The 22,567-nt window shown below is 41.8% G+C and overlaps 1 protein-coding gene across 1 annotated transcript in view; it reads left to right on the top strand.

The window, feature by feature from the left end:
• ROBO3 (roundabout guidance receptor 3) overlaps nt 1-22,567 on the top strand; it is a 1,168,980-nt gene that overhangs the window by 766,284 nt on the left and 380,129 nt on the right. The window contains exons 10-12 of the mRNA XM_085646102.1: nt 877-958; nt 3,355-3,523; nt 5,170-5,336. Of these exons, the coding sequence (XP_085502228.1) occupies nt 877-958; nt 3,355-3,523; nt 5,170-5,336 (418 nt within the window). The remainder of the gene's footprint in view (nt 1-876; nt 959-3,354; nt 3,524-5,169; nt 5,337-22,567) is intronic.

Below are 22,567 nucleotides of genomic sequence, written 5' to 3'. Positions count from 1 at the left end.
CTCTGTAAGATCAAGGGGACATTTTCACCACTTGTTAGTGGAGTAGCTTTCTCAATGATCTGCCACCTCACATCGTCAGCTATACGTTGGTTCTCTATGTAATGTTGTAAAAGGGGTGCAGTCTCAATGTGACAAGGTATAAGGCTTCTATGTTGTCCAATGCTAGCCTTGATTGGTTGTGTTGTTTGTCCGATGTGTATGAAATTGCACGGACATCAAATACAATATAGGACGTTTGTAGAGGCACATTTAGTGTGTTACTGTAGGGTCATTTTTACATTCCTATGTACGAAGTCTTTAATGTTGCAGTATAATTACAACATGCCATGCATTTACCACACTTGAGGTGTCCTTTTATCGGAGGAAGCGCACGTTATTATTTTTTCACAAAAAAGGATAATAATTCAAATGTGCCTCTTTTGATGGCCCAAAGGCGATCGCAATTTTCTGCAGTTAGTGCACGGTTTGACTGACCCTGCTTTTGCAGTGCCTGATATGTGTTTTCTAAAGCTTGTGATGACGTAGAATCAAAACTTTGTCCGTGGGTGATATGGCTTCTCATAGAGACACTTCCCTTCACAGAAGAAGAAAGCTCACAACTTCCTCCTCTTATGAGCCTACCATAAGAGCATAGTATACAAGCACACTGCAAATAGTAATGCGAATATAGATGCTTTACAAACAGGTCAGAGTCTGTGAAATAAAAGTTAAAGAAGCACACAGTCTACTTCCTGGGCCAAATAGCTTCTGATTAACTTTACTAAAGGCTTCTGTACTCAGAGCTATAATAGTCTTTGTAAATTCAATAAACTGCGCTGTTACCTTTTTATCTGTACAGGAAGCAATTGATTACATTTTAATTATTTTATGTCCAAGGTTACTGATTCTGGCTCATATATATGTGTTGCAACGAGCTCTACTGGTGAGACAACTTGGAGCGGATACCTGAAAGTAAAAGGTAATAACTATTTTAATTTTCATTTCAGATAGCGGTGTGTGTTGTGTGTGTACTTTGTCTTTTCATAACATCTTTCTTTAAAGTTTTGACAACATGAACTTTGACTGATGGCTGACATACCGTTATGCACAAATATTGGGCTGGGTTTTTCCACTACCAAGGATTTCTACTTTTTCAGTTTTCCTTTCTTCTTTCTGTTTTTCCTTCTATCCTTGGCTGTAAACTAGCATTGGACGATATGTACATATTGCATTTATCACGCCCTGTTTTTCTTTATTTGCTCCCCACCCAACAGTTCTTAAATCGGAAAGTTGCAATATGTTCAACAATTCTTGTTGGAAATGGAAGTTGTGTCTCCAAGTTTACTAATAACATTTCAGATCATAACATTCAAAACTAATCAGTTAGAAGCTAAGTCCAGAGAGATGGATAGCCAGCTGACACCAAAAGTATTGGGTCAGTCCACCTCTATGCACTGAGTCATGTTGTTTAATGAACGGTAAAATCAGAGTCAATATATTTCAATTCACAATATCCTGTAACAAACTACAGCTGTCAGTAGCGGCCTGTCCCCTGCCAAAGTGGCGGGGGGGGGGGGGGGGGGGAGCGGGAGGACCAGACTTGAGCTGGGCCGGACTGGAAACAGAAACCGTCCCTGGCATACTGCTCAGCCGCCTCCCCCCCACCCCCCCCCCTCCCCCAGGGTGAGGGGGGAGTGCAGCTGAGCAGTTTGCGAGGGCCGGTTTCGGCCGAATTTGTTGCAGGGGGCCGATATTGCCGACCCCCGGTAACAAAAACGGCCCCCAGGGGCGCAAAACCGGCCCCCACCCTAGCGGCCTACCGGGGAAACGCCCGGTGCCCGCTATGGTCAGTCCGGCCCTGGACTGGAGTTGGGAGGCAGGGAGTGTTCGGGGACAAAATGAATAAATAAATAAACTTACCTTAACGCTGCTGCTGCCGTCTCCGCTGCATCGTGCTCTTACTGCTTCTGGCCCTTTGAACAGGCTCCCAGCCTGCCCTGCAGACTATCCTGAAGCTGCCCTCCCATGAGAGCAGCTTCAGGATTGGCCTGAGCGCCGGAAACTTGTGCTACCAGGCATACTGGGAGTCTCTGCCTGCTCTGTCCAGCCCCAACAGTGCAGCCGGGGCTGGAAAAAGCTTCACTGTGCATGAGGGTTTGGCCAGCCTGAGACGGCCGGCCAGACCCTCATGCACAGTGAAGGGAGTGCCCACCCCTCCCCCACCAGCAATGTCATCCCTTGGACCCGCCCTCAAGACTCATCAGAGACTTGGGGGCGAGTCCAGGGGATTACAATAAAACAATAATAAATAAAACAGATTTTAAACCCATTTTATTATCGTTTTATTTGTTGGTGGTGGCAGGGTGGGGCGGTGCTCCTCCGCTCTAATGGAGCGGCCCCGCTGATAGATAGCTAGATTGGGCCAGGCCTCCATCATAATGGTCTTTAAGTGTTAGGTATGGGGCACCTCTCTACTGCAGAGATCCTCTATCCGACATTATTGGTAGAAATGTGTGCTTTTTCTGACCCATTATCTGTGTAAGGGCAAGCAAGAAATGAGCCTTACTTGTTATATAGTGTTTTGGAATGTACAAGACTCCACCTCAGTGGCCTACTGGCAACAGAGAACTTACACTAGATGGTTCTGCCCAAGTCGTGCAATTATTGAGCAGCCACCAAAGACTTAAATATATTACTCATCAGCCTTAAGCAGAGTTAGCCTGACGTACAAGTGAGAATGTTTTGTTATTCTGAAACATCTTGATGACAGACAATAGTTTTATGAGCTCCACTTAGTGCACCCTCTTCACAGGATCAGTATTCGCCAGAGGTTCTACTTTCACAGACTGAGTCCATTGTACAGTCTCAAAGTACGGCTTAGGACCACCGTTCAACAGGGGGCACGGTGCAAAAAAAGCAAAACTGCAGGTGATTTGTGCATTAGTTGGGTTAGGGTTGGTCCTACTTTTATACCCAATACGGAAATCCCGACCCAAATAGCGATTTTTTATTTTACTGAGTTAATCGCAAAGCTGACATTCAATACCTAAATGTAACGACAGTATGGTAATCATACATTTCGGATTTATTTGTGATACAATATAAAGTATTTTCAAAAAGTTTTTCTCTTTAAGTGTGTCTTCTGGAAATTCAAGATTTAGTCACATCTACATAGGGGTAAAGGCACAACTGCTCACAAAGAAGCTTAATAAACAAGACCCATGTTGAGGCTCATCGTTGAGGCTGGGTGTTTCTGTAAAAATGCCCGTAACATGGCAAAACAAATTGCCTAGAATCCTGTTTTAGATGCTGTGAAAGTTTTGAATGATATCAGTATGTTGATCTTTTACTGTTCAATTGTATTTTCTTCTTCAGAAAGTGGAGACCCAATCGATGTCCAGATTTCTGAGCCGAACTTCCTTCCTGCCTCCCCCTCCAAACCTATTGTCACTCATGTCACCAAGAATAGTGTCTCCTTAACATGGCAGCCAAACCCTGTGAGTGGCACAACAGCTGTCACTTCCTACATCATCGAAGCCTTCAGGTATTATGACCTTTTTGGGGAAAGATTTTAACTGAAACTCAGTGCTTTTAATTTTAGGTGTAGATTAAAATATCTAAGTTTATACCATGACAGGTGTGACAATATCATTCACTCCTAAAAATAATTCTATGCATTCTTTTACAAATGGTTTTCCTTTTCCATTATAGATTCTGAAGTCCAATTGGCAGATTCCTAATAAAACATAGAGAAATACTAGAGCGATCTATTATAAAGCATGTAATTCGGTGGAGCATGTACGGCACATATGTCAACTTGCTTATATGCTGTGCTTCGGGGTTACAGGTATCAGCCCCACCAGTAGACTGTTTAGGCACCACATTTTAACTACCTAGAATACGGGTCAGTATTGCTCTGACATTACCCATCCCATGCTCCAACAGCAAGCTGGGAACTGGCAAACACTGGGTACCTCTGTACATATACCTAAAATGGGCAACCTGATATCTACAGAAAATGAGGATTGGATAAGCAACTTACAGCAGACGCGAGATAAGTTAGCTTTTGTGGGTATAAATGAGAGATCGGCTTATTGTCTAACTTCACACAATTCATATAGGTTACTGATATGTGACAGGTGATTGAAAAAGAAGTACCGCCAAAACACTTTGCCGCCTGTTTCAGGAAATAAAAACACAGGGAGCCATATTATGAACCATGTGTATATGCCTCTACTTAGGCTCAGACTAGACCTGAGCTGTGTGCCTGTTTCTGAAGAAATTGTGTTGCTTACTATGGGTACACCTATTTAGTAGCATTGCGAATTAATGCATGAACTGAATAGTTCAGAATCACAGAGAAGGAATCATTTCTTCTTTCCAAACTCTATTGCCTCTAGCTCATTCACTAACTTGCAGAGTTAACGAGTTAGGGTATGGACAGACATAGCACAATTTTGTAGCCAGCTTGTCAAATGGTCCCTTTCAACCCCTGCGGTCGGGCAAAGAATAAGAACATCATGCTTTCCACCTCCTTCAGCCTTTTGGTACAGCAATGTAAAAAGGCAAATGCTAAATATGTTCACTCCCAAACATTCCTAGACCTTTATCTGCCTGTGTTTCTTACATTATGTCACACTTTAACTGAATAGACCCTGTTCCGCCTCAAGATGTACTGAAAGCATTGGTAGTCATGAGGCGGTTTCCCTTCAATGCTATTGCAATTATAGACTTAAATTCATAAAAATGTCAGAGATTGTGAAGGGGACAGCATGCACCTTTTGAACCTCGTTGATTATATCACCTAGATGGAACATTGTTCTGCCCTTAGCCGCATAGCTTTCTAATTGTGATTTAATTTTGGGTCATTTGTAAGAAATTCAGTGCACTATTAGATGTCAAGAATCGCATCGATATTGAGAATATCATTTATGTGTCATTAAAACATTGAAACGAGGCTTGTTTAGGTAAGAGACGCTTTTATTTTTTCAGGAAAAAGTAATTGTGCCTTTCATGTGCATGTACTAAAGTAAGTAGCAGTGTGTGGCAGTTGCTCTTTCCTAATTAAAGAAGCATACAAATAGTCTTCCTGAGTAGACGTCTTGATGGGCCCAGTTTGCCTCGAGGTACATCATACATTGTGCGACTCTGTGTAATTCACTGTGCTTTTGGTTCCTGCTGTGGTTGCAGCCAATCGACAGGAAACAGATGGCAGACAGTGGCTGATAATGTGAAGGTGGAGAAGTACACGGTCATTGGGCTGAATCCAAACACTATCTACCTGTTCATCATTCGAGGAGTCAACATGCATGGCCGGAGTGACCCCAGCCCAATATCTGAACCTGTGCGTACACAAGGTGAGGTCACTGGCATATCCTTCAGTACACACATTTCCCCTATTGGTCTTAGCAGTCAGGGAAACAAACTTTCACAAAGTTTTTCATATTTAGATTTAAGCTCAACGGTTGAAATTGTTCATTTGGTTAAGCATGTGCTTCAGAGATGTGTTTCCGCCTCCAAGTCACTGGTTGTTATTTTGCTTTGCCTTCTTTTTGTGCACATATAAATATGATTATGCCATATTTAGGGTTAGCAGGGACCTCAAATGTCAGTGGATGAAGCCTGCATTGGCCCAATCAACAAAAAGATTTCTCCAAAGGCCCTCTGGAGTAGGTTCCATTGGAGGAAATGCATCACATTGCCCGTTTTATTAAGGGTAGAAGGTGTGATATTTTTTTTCTTCCCTTTTTCTTGTCATCAACTCCCTTTGCCTCACAATCACACCTCAAAACTTTTCGTTTCACTGACACACATGCAAAAGGTTTACACCTTTGCATGTGATTTTTCCTAGCTGACTGTCTTGTGCATATTTTGCTTTACCAAATAAATTCCTCTGCCTTTTCGTTGGTGTGAATTACTGCCATTTGTGACTGTACTATTTTTGTCTCCTCTCATGAGCACCAACATAGATGTTTAATTATATTCGCTTGTTTTTAATGAATGAATATAAGGTCTTATGTGGAAACATTTTACGGTCACAAACAGCAATTCTGTCTGTATGCGACTATGAAAACGTTTTTTAATATGTACAAACCCCATTTTAGGAGTGGGCGCATTATTACCAACACTTACAATGGTTTTGTAACTCCAGAGGGAATTGCTACTTGGAAGGGGTGTGTTGTAGGTGTTCCAAATAGTGATTCTTTAGGACATGTATCAATGTTTTTCAGCCCTACTCCAGTCCCAAAACTCTGAAAATTTATTCTCGAGTTGGAGTGGTAAGCCATTCGTGCAAGAGGTGCCCATGAAACCCCTTCCCTCTTCTGAATAAAAAACAAAGTTTGTTGGGGAATAGGCATTGTGTTGTACAGCTCATACTTGACCAAGTAAAACTGACAATTTGTTGGACAGTATAACCATCAGAACTGTGCAAGACTGATTCCATGCACACCGTCCAGATATGTTGGCCTAAGACCTGCTAGCTCACAGTGCCCCATCTGTACCCCTAACCTTACAGGGTACAAAATGGATGGCAACCTCACAACATGACAAGCCTGACTCTCCAAGGACATTGTGGTAACAGATCTAGAACCCTTTTGCTTGGTTACTCATGCTTACCAAAAGAGATACACAAGAAGTACAACATGTCGTTTCAATATTTATTGAAGCATTGTAATTCTTGAGTAAAATATGTGCACTGCAATAACCAATAGAAGGAAACAGAATAATGTGACTAGCATTACAAGAAATGTGAAAAAGATGAACAGTTCAACCGCTTTGCTGTGACAGAGAATAATATGTTTAAATAAAAGTGCTGTGATATATTGTACTCCTACTTAGCGCTTCCTAACGTAGTATGCCTAACGTGGGTGAATTTCCCAAATACCTGTAGGGTGACCTAACTCCTGGTTACCTATGGGTTAGTGTGATCAAGCTGCCCAGTCTTGGTGTAGAACTAGATAGCATCCCTCGCATGAGGCAAACAGGAACTAGCTGTGCTGGAATTCCAGCATGGGTTGGCCTCTCAGTGCCAGCGAAATGCTCCTCTGTCTAAACAAAGGGTTGATGTCATAAATATGTATATAATAACATCATCCATATGATCATGCCGAAGCTCCAGTCAGGCCGCAAATGTTATTCTATTGTGATAGCTCTGTCATTGAGCGGCACAAACAAATAACGACATCTTGCATGATGAACTTAGCCCTTGTACAGAATGTTCAAGGTGTTTTGATAGGGTACCTACAAAGTGGCAGTGTAAGCAACACTTAGTTTGAAGAATACTATCCTGTGTGTGCACGCAAAAGAATGTGTGTCAAATGGCATCGTGTTTAGGGAGAGAAGGCAACTTAAGAACGTGAGCATGTGAAAATGGCGTTTATATCCGATCTAATGTAACCACGTGACACCAACTCCTTGGATGTGAGACAACTAAAAAAGCTACCTAAAATCAATGCTAATCATATATGTAAAAGAATAAAACCCTACAAGTATAAAAAGGCAATATGCAAGATTGAAGTTAAAAGCGTACAGAAAGGCACATTTAATAGTATAAAAGCTCATTTAAAATCAAATTAAAAGTGGTACAATTTTACAAACAATTTGGGATGTCAAAAACATGTCCGAATTAAAACGTTCCCACATCTCGAAACTGCCAGATGGTTTATATGTTCCGAGGAGTAGGCAAAATATTGCTGTTCTCAGCAACCACAGACGATGTTCCTATAGGCTCCCATCACAACAGGTCTATTGAACAGATGTGTCTTAGTCCATCCCCCGCAGCATCTGCCAAGGGAGCGACAACCGGAGCTGAATCCGCAGAAGATGAGCCAGAATCCAAATCACCAGGAGCCGAGGCATCCCAGAAAGGCTCATAGTATGCATTTTGGAGCTATGGCAAGTGGAAAGGACAGTGGTGCAAGTAAGCCATTAAAGGACCCACCAGTAAGTCAATGTCCATGCAATTGAACCAGTTGTATTCCCAAGCATATGTCCAGAGGGCACTCGAAAGTGCCCAGAAGGCAACAGAAAATGGGCTGCACGCAGTGTAGCCAGACAGGTCAAAAGGACAAGACCTAGTGGTCAGTAAGTTCCTGAAGCAAGGATGCCCTAAAGCAGTGCATCATGCATTCATGAAACAGGAGTACATGCGGTAGTGCTATCCCTACTTGCCCTCGTGATGGGGCATCCATTGCGGAGCAGAAAAAAATAAAAGCACAGTCCAGACAACTAGGAACAGGACAAGCAGTAAGTTCCCAAATACACTTCCAAGCATGGAGTGTATGAATGATGGAATAACTCCGAAGACTGTCTGGAAAGTGCTAACCAATGCAGAGCCAATTGTCTTGAAAAAGTGTGCTACCCCCGCAGTACTAGACATGTTAAAAATGAGGTGCACAAGCTCCCCAAAGTGATGTGGGAAATTAGTGCGAAGTAATGATCGTTCCTCAGAAGATGGCCTTGCAACTTGAAGATCAAACTTCTCCCTTGCAGATGTTAGGGCCACATCTTTCTGTAACAATAAGGCTTTCAGTCTGCTTAAAACATCAAAGAGCACATTTGTAAGCTTTATCAAAGGCCAAAGAGTTGCCTCCCATAAGGCTTTCAGTCTGCTTAAAACATCAAAGAGCACATTTTTAAGCTTTATCAAAGGCCAAAGAGTTGCCTACCTAACTGTATGGGCAGGTGGAAACAATACTTGTGTAGAACAGGTCACAACCGCGGAGACCGTTACCAGATAGACCATGCCCTGTCTCATCCTACAGCAGCCTTGATCATTCATCATCAAATAACTCCCATTCAAGAGTAATCTGAAAGCCAGATGGGTCACAGCAGCCAGATAACCCTTAAAATAACATGATAAGTTTGCCTTAAACACATTACATGCGCCATGAAACGAAACTTCCCTAAAAACTAAGGAATGTTCCAAGGTACTCTTGCAGTCAGTCCCGTTAGGGAAACCCTAATTTTCCGTATTCCTACAACAGTATTTGAAAGGTAATATCCATGACTCATGTACATACCCCTCTTCAATCACCTCATATCTGCCCACTTAATGGTGAATGGTAGCTTTTCTAACTTCTCTATATATAACATGGTGTATGTTGCGTAATTTTTTGCCATGATAGCCTGTTATTTCGTGAGGTTTTTGGTATAAACAAAGTAGTGGCATTAAGGTATTTCCATGGAATGTGACCAGCATGAAGTGTCTGTAGCATCCAAGTAACACGATAGCCCTAAGCTGCAACTGTCCCTGTTGTAAAGAAGACATGTCACTCTGTGTGATGTCGATTACTGACAAGACTATGTTACCCAGAGAGTAAATCCTGGTGGATAGAGTGATCATTCCATTATCTACTACTGCAAGAACCCTTTCTAAATTTGCCCTGTCAATTTCACACAATCTTTCCGCATCTTCCTGCTGTGAGATTTTTCACACTTCATTCTATATTCCATGCAGAAAGCGCTTTTGACGTGCTCTTCGAGGACCTAGTAAAAAGTCCTTTAATCCCATGTCATCGGAAAGAAGGGACAAGTGTTGTTTCACATGAGACAAAGTTGAGGTTTTAGCCAATTCAGGCATAGCTTCCCAACATTGTAAGTTGTTAACACCCCCGCATGTTTTGTCTGCGCATATCGTGGTTTGGGCCTACTGACCCTAAACCCATAGGTGTCACCCAGAAAAGGAGATTGACATGCGTTAATGTCTAACGGCTACACTAAACAGCCCTTTTGATTGGTACCTAAAGAATATGAGTATGAGCCATCGCATCTAATGTTTCCTCCGTCTAATTTGTGTTTTGTTGCTAGTTTGCAAATCGTGCAAATGTGGGAAAGTTTGGTGCATTTAAATCTTTTATCTTGGCCAGGCCAAGACAGGATGTTTGCTGCACAGTTTAGTTCAGGAAAATCATTGTTGCGGTATAAGACATGCTCTAAATAAAGTCTCTTTACCCTGAACCTGCCAATCTTTACTTCCCCAAATCAATTTCAAATCAACATTGTCCTTCCAAAAGTCACACCTTTATTCAGACAGCTTGGAAAGGAAAGATGCAGAATAAATCACATTAGTTTCAGTGAGCATAGTTTTCTTAGCCCGTGAGGGTGTGAGTTTATAATAATAAGATTTGGGGTAAACTAGATTATGACCTGAAAAATATGCAAACTTCTGTGCAAATGCTTTTGAGCCTCCCCTTTTTGGTATAGTACAGTGTTTCTATGTTGTGCAGTTAAATACTGCACCTCAAGTATTTGCTTAATGCAGAAAATGGTGCCATAATGGTAAAAACAGAACATTTCATCATAATTAGTCATGCCTTCATACATTTCAGTTGAATGCTGCAGATCATCTAGCATTTCATGCATTGTAGCAATGTCCCAATCACAATTCAATTTAGAAATCTGTATTCGGCTTCATAAGCAACCGTAAATTTAGTCACATAAAAATAAATCCCAATCATCAGAGATAGTACTAGGAGTGATAAAGTCACGCAATGACATTTTAAACACATATGGAATTTGAATTAATTCAGTTGGTCCGAATATATCATACGATATCTTATGTGGTTTGATGAGATCTATTGACACAAATCTCTTGTTTTAGCTATTACCAAGAGGCGGGAGAAGTACAGTTCTTGTACAGCCAGGACAGGTATAGGCGCTCTGTAAGATGACGTGAATTCCTTATTGTCCACATTCTTCTCCCAGACTAGTTCACCGATCTTGGGGTTCCAACCAGGAGTTGCTGGTGCTTCCTTCACTTCTCCAGAGATGTAATGTTTCTGCTGGACATTGCTCTGAGCTTTTCAAAAGTTGTTCAGATCCTGTAAGACATCAGAACCTTCTTTGAATGTCAAATGGTGTTTCTGCCACCACTGCACTGGGGTTGTCAAGGTCTGGAACCCACATTTTAACCCCAAACAGGATCTTGTAGGAAGTCCGCCCACCCAGGGATTTCTAGACAGATTATTTAGGCTCTCTGGATCCCATACAGGTTATAAACTCAACTGTTAATTGAACCCAATACCCAGGCTGTTAAAGACTGCTTTAAGTCCCGGTTCTTCTTCTCCAATATTGCATTTCTCTGGAGGAGGGTAGGGGGAAAGTACTGCACAGTCACACCAATTTTCCCATGGTGTCTCTGTAAGCCCTGGAGGCAAATGCCCGGAACCTCGTCTGAATGGAATGTGGCTACTACGTATGTCCAGATAAAGACTAGCAAATATTTTATAACAGTTTGGGCTTCAGCGGATCACTCTGGCCAAGCCCATGGGAATTGAGAGCAGGAATCCACTGCTACCAAGATGTATTTGTAAGCTCCATCTGATTGTAAGGGGCTGCAATGGTCTAAATAAACAAAAGCAAGAGGCTTGTCTAAGATTAATACAGGTGTCTGTGGTGGACATGCTACGGTGGAAACCTTCATCTGCTGGCAGATGTCGTATTTAAGGACAAAATCCTTAGTCTGTTTGTATAGGCCTGGCCACCAATAGCGTTGCTGCAACAATGAAATTGTAGCTGCCACCACTGCGTGAGCAGATGCTAGGCCCTCATCTGCTGCTAGGATTAACCCTAACCTGCAATCTAAGTTAGGTATCAATCGATCCCCCACTATGGGTATCTGAGGAAATGGAATGTTTTGTGCACTTAGCTGGTATTTAGTTGGCAAGCCTTTATGCAGGTGGTTGCCATCGCATGCAACGTTGACAGCCACCATGATGTGTTGATCTATCCTCATACTTGAACGAGTAATTGAAGTAACTGCAGCAGTTTGGACTGTTGCTTTTGCGGCTTCGTCAGCCATGAAATTCCCTGTAACATGTATTCCTACATGCTGATGATTCAGTGTGTGTATGACATGAGTCTTTAGCAAACACTCTTTCAAATTTGCCACTTCTCTCCAAAGCTGATTGTGCTTTGGAATCTCTGAATCCATTCTAGCTCCAGTAGTGCAAGTCCTCATTGTAAGACTGGACACAATATTATGAATCACCAACAATAAGTGTGTGGATATGGTTTCTGTATTCTCAAGTGCCAGAATTAGAGTTCCAAGTTCAGCCAGCTTAGCTGTGCAATCACCTAGTGACTGTGTGTAGGATTTGTGAGGGCGGAATTCATCATCCTGCATTATACCCTTAACAGCAACTCACACTGCAGAGTATTGGTGCTTTGCCACTAAGGCAGACTGTACTGAACCATCAGTATAAATGATGTAATCATATTGATCTAGAGGCAGGACTGCATTTGGCAGAGGATATTCATTTTCATATTGCAGTTATGCTTGTGTTTGTAGTTTAGAGTCAAATCTGTAGTCTACATCTGTTGCATTGGGCGAGTTGGCCCACTGGATCCATCATGGATGTAAAGCTTTAGCTTTTGGAACACTGGCCTCTGTCCAGCCTCTATGGCTGGAACCGGAGTTACAACAATAATGCGTTTCCCATGAGCCAAGGACCTTTCTCTCACTACAGTAGTCTGTGCCGCTATCGGGATCTTTTTGGTCGCTGTAAAACGTATCTTTGCATTGGTGCAAACATGCAATCTATATACAATTGTTACAGTGTCTCCTGCATTGAATGTGACATATGTATACACTGAAGCACCTGCAATTATACGAAACACCAAGTTTGTGGTGTTGACACATGTGTAAGTGTTTTGAAGCTAATATGTCAGCTTGTACTGAGCGCAGTATTTGAATGTGTTCAGTTGTCCAAAGTGTGCTTAAAAAGTCTGGTCGTATCAAGCCGTAGAACAGTTTTACTTGCTCTGCGTCAATATTGATTGGAGTTTCTTTAAAGTGGTTGTAGAAGCGCACACTTCTCAAGGAAGTGTATTGCTAGGCTTCTGCCTTCACTTGACAACACATATCCTAAAAATAGGATGTTAAGGTGGGTTATCTTTGATTTTTTTAAATTAAATTTATAGCTCATGTATGAAAATCGCAAAACTATGTGATCTACTCTAGCCAGATGAGCTGAAAGGTCATTGTTAGAAATGGGGGTCTCTAGTTGGTAATGGTTTGCACCTTTGTCCAAATAGGGACCCTTCTTCCTAGTCAGGATAAAGGGGGTACACTCCTAAAATAACCCCTGCTCAACCCCTTGGTAGCTTGGCACAAGCAGACAGGCTTATCTTAGAGGCCGTGTGTAAAGCATTTGCATGTAACCAACAGTAATACAGTGAAAACACTACAGAAGGACACCACAGTAGTTAAGAAAAATATCCAATATTTTTATATAACCAAAACAAGACCAAAACGATAAGAATCCAACATACAGTACATAAAAATATAAGATACATAAGATATCCTTTAAAATTGCAGAAATATCTCAAAAACACAGTTCTTCTGAGTCAGTAGTTCCGTCCGGGGCTACCGTGATACTGAAAACAACAGAATCCAACAGCTCCATCTGACCCCGTCAGTCGTGAGTGTTGGTAAAGTTACATAAAGTCCATAATAACAATTTCCAACAGGAGCACTTTCACTTTAACACTGAACAGCAGTGAGAAAGTGTACAGAGACACTAAATCGTCAAAAACAGAGTCAAAACCGGGAGGTCAGAAAGCAAAAAGACAGGGGAAACACTCCAAAAGATGCCAGGTCTAACAGTCATCATCTGTTAGGTATATGTCATCGACATAGGACAATGCCTGGTCATCATATTCTTGCAAAAGTTCTGTAACCTGGGCTAAAAACAACCTTGGGCTGTTCTTATACCCCTGGGACAATGAACAGAACTGCTTTTGAGACCTGAGCACACTGAATGCAGTCAAATACCTGCTATCGGTTGCTATGTTTTGGCAGAAAATTCATTGGAAATGTCTAACGTGGTTTGGGATTTTTTTTGCACTATGTTGTTCATTAGTGCTGCGCTGTACGTGTTTTGTATGTTGAATGTGAGAGTAGCTGTGTTGAAGTGTCTGTTATCTAATACTAGATGATATGAATGGTCTGGTGTCATTACTGGAACCAAAGAATTATTCATAGGAGAGGTGCAACTTTCAATTACACCTTGGTATTCAAGTTGTCGGAGTATCTGTCTAACTTGTTTTCTAGCCTCATGTTTAATGAGGTACTGACTTTGAGGTTGTGGGGTTGATCTCAATGGTATGATGTAATAAGAGGAACTGTCATCTCACCACACATGGTTGCAGTATAATGCAGGAGCTAGTGCTAAAGCCCACTCCCAGGTGTATGATTGCTTATTGCATTTGGGACGAGGTCAGAAAAGGCAGGTAAAATTACAGTTTTTCCCTCGGGGCACTCCGTGACAAGTTCTGGTGGCCAACCCCTTTAAGCCAAAAGAATGTCATAGCTGAATGACAAGTTCGCCAAAAAGAGAACACTTAATTGTGTGTGGTACATCCCCTTCCATTTGGAGTTACATCTTATATAATCGATGCAGGACACTCACTCTTGTATCCAGTGTTTCCTCCTGGATATAGTCACTCAATGCTACTGCCATCAGACAATCCATCAGGCTACGGCAAACTAGTGTGACTTCTGCCGAGCTGTCCAGCACAGGCAGAGCCCACTCCCCAATCAGAAGCAGTGTCCTCAATATCTGTGGCATGCTTAACCTTAATGGCAGCCGCCTTCTTCTTTTTTAAATTGAGGCTTTGACTGTTTAAGTTTATTTTCCTTTTTTAATATGAAGCCAGAAGAGCATTGTGAGTCCTTCTTTGGTTTCATGTACTCCTCTGATATATGCTGTGATCGTCCCCTCCCTTCAAGTGTTTTTCGGATGACTCCTGAAAGGAACGAGATGAACATGTATCAGTATGAAATGAAATAATTTTATATAGCGTGCATTGCCCGAGGGTGTCTTAGCGCTGATACCTGTCAGACATTTTCAAAGTCATGTGCTTCTGCCATAAAATCGTTTACATGAAAAGCCCCCGTTATTTGACTCCTTTTGTTAAACCCTACCATCCTGGAAGAAGTATGAGATCTACAGGAGCTGCTCTTGCTGTGATCCCCCCAGTCAAGAAGGCTCGAATGGGCAGATTCTCCTTCAGTTTCCTTGCCCCAAAAATGTGGAACTCCATGCCCGCCTCTAAAATTAGAGTGTTCAGAAACTGTCTTCCAGAAAAATCTTAAATCCTGACTCTGGAGACCGATATAATTTCCTTAGTGGTAGGTACATTGTATACTCCTTTGCCAGAGCAGTAATCTTTAGTGTAGAGACACTCCAAATGGAGTAAAAATGCACTCTACAAATTCTATTATGATTATTATTATTAATCGAGTGCCATGATGTTAAGATCTTGTCATATGCTTATGACACCCAGCTGATTATTACTCTGGAGCAGGATAAATGCATGGCTTATTTAAAGGCATGTCTGGTGGATCTGGCTGAATGGATGGACTCCACCTGCCCTAGACTTAACGCTGGAGAAACTGAAGTTTTGGTGTTAGGGAAACAACCCTCAATTTGGACCACTGCGTGGTGGTCTAGTGAACTGGACCTGACACCTGTCCCTAAATCGAAGGTAATAAATTGTGGTTTCTGGTTTGATTCTAGCCTGTCTTTTGACAGCCAGATTTCTGCTCTCACCCAAACCTGTTTTGGTGTTCTAAAGATGCTCCTCAAACTCTTGGGGCGCCTTCCTGCCTCTGCAAGTAAGATCGCCTTTGAACATCCCTAGACACTCTTCCACTGGCACAGCTCTCTTAAACCTCCACTCGCTTCCCATAAAGGAAAGACTATAGTTCAAATCACTCTGTTTCTGCCACAACATTTTAAATCAGAAAGGTTCTCTTTACCTTCTTCCTCTGATCAAACCCTATCACCCTAACAGGTCTCTCAGATCTTCAGGGACCACACTCATGGTGATCCTGAAAATGGATAGAGCAAGAATGGAACGTGGCTCCTTTAGTTTCCTGGTACTCACTCCCTTTGGACTTGAGAAAGGAGGCTTCTGAAGTTATGCTTCAGAAAAAGACCTGGTTTTTCAGACAAACCTAAATCATAAGATAGTATGGGGCAGGTCCTTCAGGCCTTTTGCATTGAAATCTAGAGTGGGGACACTCCTAATGGAGAAACCAGATACGTTACAAATTCTTTAACATAACATATTAATATTATCATGGTTATGTAGATTAAAGCACAATTTCGTTTTTTATTTATGTTTCTTAGTATCCCACTTCTTAGAGGAATCTGATGCCTGCTTTGAGTTATCCTTAGAATGTCATATTCAGAAATAAAGTTAATCCCGTCTGGGTTCACTATTTTGTTGGTAAGCCCATTCACGTTCCATGTAGCGAACCCAAATTTTCTCCCCGCACTGCCTTCAAAGGTGTTCATATTTGTTACCTCCCCTTCTGCTGGACTGCGTTTAGAGCAGGTTACCTGATTAATGGTAGTATTGACTGGCCTGGGTACCTCCCTCTTATACTCAAAATCTAGTTGCAGGCCATTTTGACTACCATTACTGCACATATTATACTTACAGACCTCAATACAACTAGATAACAAATGTTCATCTTTACTGTAAACTTCCTGACTAAGTCAATCATTATCTTCTATGTTACTCAGAACATGGTATGTGTTTGATAGAGGAATATCATGAGGATCGGGATATCGTGGGTGGTGGGTGGTGGGGCCTTAATGTCTGTACATTTTGGGAGTTTACACAAGGAGGGTTAATGTTCTGTAAATGGCGATAGAAAAACCCTAGAGGGAGGACAACCACATTCCGACCATCCCATGGTAATATAATGGGATTCTTAAAATTTACGACAACACAGTCCCCCTCAAAGACTTTTGCCTGTGGGCCATCCCACCTCACTCTACGTGGGAATAGAATTTGGTTGGCGTTGGCTAATGGGAGTAAATATCTGGAATTGAGCCAGTGAAATACTTTATTTTTTAAACCTTCTACAGACTCTGTATCATCACGTTTCAGAGGGGGGACATTTGCCAGAACTGCCACACATGGGCAACATGCTGGAGGGAGACTAATGGTTACTTGTTCATGTGAATAAACTTGACTATTAGATAGGTGTTTATCTGTGTAGACAGCAGCATTTGTATTTGCAATTGGTATCTGAATGGGGGTCATACTGGATGGCCTCATAGGTTGATTAATTTTCATATTCGGCAGGCTTATACCAGATAAGTCCTTTGTCCCCCCCAGACCCCCCAGTACCAATAGTCAGTGTGGCATTAGGTTGCTTCTTCTTAACCTCTACAGACTGGGTACTAAATACATAAGAAATAATCGTTTCTATTTCTCCCTCCATTTTGATCAATTTGATTTTGAGAGGCAGTAATAACTCACTAACAGTGCATTTCAATTTGTCCCAAAATAGTGTCCAAAAGGGGCTGTTCAAGTCCAAATATTGTTCAAAAGGCACCTGGTAATCCAAAGGGCCCTGTATCATTTCGCTTGTTAGTTTGGACATGGTCCTCCTGGTCTTTCTTTTCCGTTTTGCTGCCGGGGGGAGGGATTCAGATGTTGGTGATTTATATAACTGTTGTTCTAATGGGACACATACTGACCCTCCCAAAATATCCAATGATTGTCTGCCCGTTTGATCCTTACTCATGTTCTCCATGCCCCGGATACTGGATACCCCATTAGCTGTCTCAGCTCGCTCTGCTTGATCCGCTGTATATATCACCAGGCCTCCTTCTGTTATTAAGCCTGGTGCCGACAGTGATAGGCGCCGCTCAGCCTGATCAATCTCCTTATTTAAGGCCCCTACCGCACGCTCTAAGTAGGAGTCTATGGTGGAACGCTTGGTTGCCCCCCTATGTTCAATGAGAGTCTTGGTCCCGCCAATCTTACGCTTTCCCATTACAACTTAAGGTACACCACAGCAATAACAATGTCACTTACTTGGTGGCTGTCTTGCACCTGGTTATGTTTTGTTCTTCCTCTTCCTCTTGTTACTCCCTTATTGGCAGTACACCCTAGAACACCTCAGAGAGTAGGCCCGGCCTGGCCTCTTCCGATCGCTGACAGGCACAGACGGGCCCGCCTTTGGCCCGGGCTTCGGCGCTGCTTATAGCGCCTCCTGGTGCAGCAAGAGTGATGTAGGCCGAAGGCGGCTGATCTCGGTGGAGCCTGGGGGCGGTAGTCCTGCCCTGGCTCATGCTGAAGACGTCCTGCACAGCTGGACTTCTGCACTGCTTATAGCACCTCCTGGCACGGCAACATCATTCTTGACCATGGATAAGGCTTTAAATATTCCTTGGTATCATATAATGACTCCTGCCTGGGTAAAATATATAATATGTCAATTTGGTCCTACCCTATCCGGTTTACTTCATTATCTAAGAACAGGATTAAAAGTATATTCATTTTAAACAGGCAAGATAAACATGAGTCAGACAATGAATCTAAATCATCAGTCGTATTTTATAGTCACTGGATAAGGAGGAGGGAGATAACAATTACTTGGTCTTTGTAACCATCCCGCAGCATAGATTTGTTTTAACAAGGCTGAGATGTGGAATAGCCCATCACCTTGTTGCTTATCCCTCCATGAGATCCTGTCCCCCCAATACATAGCCCTGTCCCTGCGATGGACTGAGTAAACAGAGCACTCTGCACTTTTTATTATTTTGTAAGGACATTGTATCTAAAATGTTTGTTATTATCCCGGAATATTAGATCTTATAAAGTGGTGATGAAGCATTTGGTGTTATTAGGCGATTCCTTCTTGTGTTACAATATTGCACTTTTTATATTAAACATAAGGAAAATAAAGAAAGCCTATTATTGCGGATCATGAACCTGTTATTCCTTTTAACTATACTACATCGGAGCAGGACTGACTATTTTTTTGTGTTTTTAGCAGTACTAAGATGATATGAATTTTATGATGTGATCGCCTTTTTTTGTATATATTTTATATTGGTATGTTGTTTTTTATGGATGTGCTTTTATGGTTGTTTTGTCTTTAACCGAATAAAGATCTTGAACTGAACTGAGTTATCCTTAATAGAATTACTCTTAATTTGTGGTTTACTAGGTCTTTCTTCCAAATTATCTCTACTTATTGTTGGATAGGTTTCCTCAAAATGTTATGGTAACACGTGTTCCTGTTCTCTCGGAGTCAAGTTTGCTGATTCCCCTTTAATGTTACTCAACATTATGGCGGATACTGTGGCAAAGTTGCCCATCAGTTTAATCCCCAAATCCAGGGTAGGGACTGCCCCATACTCATTTTGGATCTGGTTAAGCACCTCCAGTAAAATAGCTAATGAGGGTTTTTGCGTGTGTTTTGGTATACACTGCAGCAAAGACTGTACCTCAATTGGAGCAGTCTTCTACTGGGGGAGCCATCCCCATTGGCAGACATACTGTAAGAATTCTGTGTTTTTCCTGAGGTCCCGTATGGATGGGTAAACTGCTTCAAACTGACTTTTTGTGTATTCCAGAATGGAATTTCCTCCCATCGGATGTGAATTTTACCCATGACTGCATTGATCATTTGTTTATTCATTCCAGGTGTAGTCAATTGTGGTTTAGCAGCTTGATCAGCCCTTGCAGGATTGATCGTCATTGTTCACATGACAAATTGTGTTAAACATCTATATGTTTTACCCAGATCTGTGTATAGTGTACATAGCTCTAGAGCTGTCAGATTATCTATATCTGGATAGGGTGTGTAACCAGCTAAGACTGGCCATGTTGCTCCCTCATTGCTAAGGGGATCTAGTCTAACATTATTTTTTGTATGTGGTAGGGTGCCTCCAAACCAATTTTGATGTTCTTGTTAAGTTAATGGTATTTTTAGTGCTACATAATCTGTGTAGGTATTAAGAACTGCATCTGCAGGGCATGTATGAAACAGGCTTGAAGTTGTATAAGCAGCAGGGAATCTACCCCATGAGTGGAATACCTCTGTCCGGAATGCTTCTTGGGCCTCAACCACAAAGGTAACGTCACCACCTGTCTGGCGTAGTCCACGTTGTAACAGAATTGGTCTAACCGCTTGTCCTTAGACATTTGAATATGTGGAATCAGAGAGGGTATCTCTATGGGGCGATCCTTTTAAAGGTTCAAGCTTGAACAACCTACAGCCAATACATAGAGAATACCTACTCATCTGCGGAGGATGTTTTCCCTAAAAACAAGGACAACTCCTGTTAGTAAGTGAGAAGGGGTCTTTGGGTATAAAAAAGAATACTACCTGTGTGATCCATTAAATAAGAACTCAAGCAAGAAGCTTGGCGATGCCATGTCATACGGCTTATACTTTCCCAAGAAAAACTCTGCATTTGCTGGACAACAGAACCATCAGAACTGTGCGAGACTATTTCCACATACACTGTGTTGATATGTTGGCTTAACATGACAACCCTGACTCCCCAAGGAAATCATGGTAACAGATCTAAAACCCTTTCATTTGGTTACTCATGCATAATGAAAAAGATAAACAAGAAGTAAACAACATGCCATGTCAATATATATTGAAGCATTGTGATTCTTGAGTAAAATATGTGCACTGCAATAACCAATAGAAGGAAACAGAATAATGTGATTAGCATTACGAGAATGGTGAAAATGATGAACAGTTCAACAATTTTGTTGTAACTGAAAATATTTTCTTGCCTATAAGTAATGTAATATATTGTACTTCGACTTTGCGTTTCCTAACCTAGTATGCCTATTGAGGGTGAATCTGCTAAATCCCTGTAGGGTGACTGAACTTCCCGCTACCTGTGGGTAAGTGTGATCAAGCTGCCCGTGTTGGTGTAGAGCTGGACAGCATCCCTCACATGAGGTAAACAGGAATCATTTGAGCTGGAATTTCGACATGGGTCGGCCTCTCCGTACCAGAGAAATGCTCCTCTGTCTAAACCAAGGCTTGTTGTTGTATATTGAATAACATCATCCATATTACCATGCCGAAGCCCCAGTCAGGCCACTATTGTTTATTTTGTTGCGATAACGGTCGCCGAGCGGCCAAAACAAATAACATCTTGCTTGATGAACTTAGCCCTTGTACAGAATGTTCAAGGGCTAAACTCGAACTGAACTGAACTCAAAGAATATTATTCCTTATGTGCACCCCAAATCAGCTCTCTTTCCTCATCCTAAAAGTTTTCATTGCATATTTTGTGTCAGACTCCTTTTCACTCTCTCCTCTACTCCTCTCCCCCGATCCCATTTATATTTGTGCAGCCCACACATGTTTCTAATCGTTTACCTCCCCCTATTCCCAACCACCACAAAAGACATCTTCCCCAATTATCATGAAGAGTATGGACTTTCATACATCAAGGAAACCATTACCAACCTTCTAACCAGCCCTTTATGACTAGATAGCTTCTCACACATAACAGCCTGGTCATGCGCGCTCAGTCTGGGACAAAATCAAATCAAATCAAAAATTAGCTTTATTCGATTTTGGACATTAAAATCATAAAAACAAACATATTAAAAAATACATCTTCATATTTTACATTTATAGTTCATCAGTGCACTACTTTCGTGAATAGATTCCTATAAATTCATAATATGCATGTAAACATTCTGTGATTCCCTGGGCGGTCTAACTCATACTAATTAATTCCAACCCAATTATGTCTCTCGAGATTCAGTTGTTGAGACCTTTCCTGTTCCTCAATACGCTCTTTAAAAAACCCACCATAGAGCCATTACAGTAACAATTACCCAACATCTCTAAGTACACAAAGGGAGGGCGACATTGCCTCCATCCTCCCTGTCTTAAAAGTGGTACTAGCCATCTATGCCTTTTACTAGTGTAAAACTTACTTTTGTGTCTCAGCTAATTCAACTTCATAGACAGAGCTGTGGGAAAACTGTATTACATGGCACTTCAGCAGTTCTTTAGTGATTCTGATGATATACTCAAATGTTGTCTCCTCTAATTCACTAAGTTAAGTGTTTTTCCTCATGTGAAAAGCTTAACGAAACTCAACCTCCCAGAAAATGCAGCGACCCTCGTCCCACTAATGCGAAATCCTATCCTGTTGATAATGAGCGATGGTAACTTGTACAAAGCTATGAACACCAAAATGCCAGTCTGATTCCTGGTCGAAACATGGAGCCAGGCAACCTCCTGGGTTCTATGATCACCAACAGACCCACCCATGCCCTACCATCTTAAAAAACACAAATTACTTCCTCTTCCTAAACCTGCTTTGTCTGCTACTGGTATATTCCCAGGTTTGTAGCGAAGCAGCTAATTTCTTACATTGTCCTCACAATAACATTTTAGCCATTACCTTTTGCACATATTTGTGTGCACGACAATGTTGGATTAGTTTCACTGAAACGAAACTTGTTTACACATCTAGCTTCGCACAACATTACCACAATGCCTTGAACATCATGTACAAGGTCTCTTTTCGTATGTACAAATGTCATTTCTGTCTTTATCCACGGGGCGACAGAACTATCTACATATCCATAACATCACTAATCTATACGCACATCAAAATGCTGATTTCTATTATAAAAGAGGAGCATCCTGATAGATTGGTAGAGGAGGCACTTCACCTACACTGAGGGTCCCTGCATGCAGAGACTTCACCACGCAGCGGTCTGACATCTCTTGAGGGGGGTCCAGTTCATGACCAAGACGGGGTCCTTCATTCTCTCCCGT

The sequence above is a fragment of the Triturus cristatus genome, chromosome 3_1 (assembly GCF_964204655.1).
Source record: "Triturus cristatus chromosome 3_1, aTriCri1.1, whole genome shotgun sequence".
In the NCBI taxonomy this organism is placed as follows: domain Eukaryota; kingdom Metazoa; phylum Chordata; class Amphibia; order Caudata; family Salamandridae; genus Triturus; species Triturus cristatus.
The sequence above is the reverse complement of the archived record's forward strand: the minus strand, read 5'-3'. Positions and strand labels throughout refer to the sequence as shown.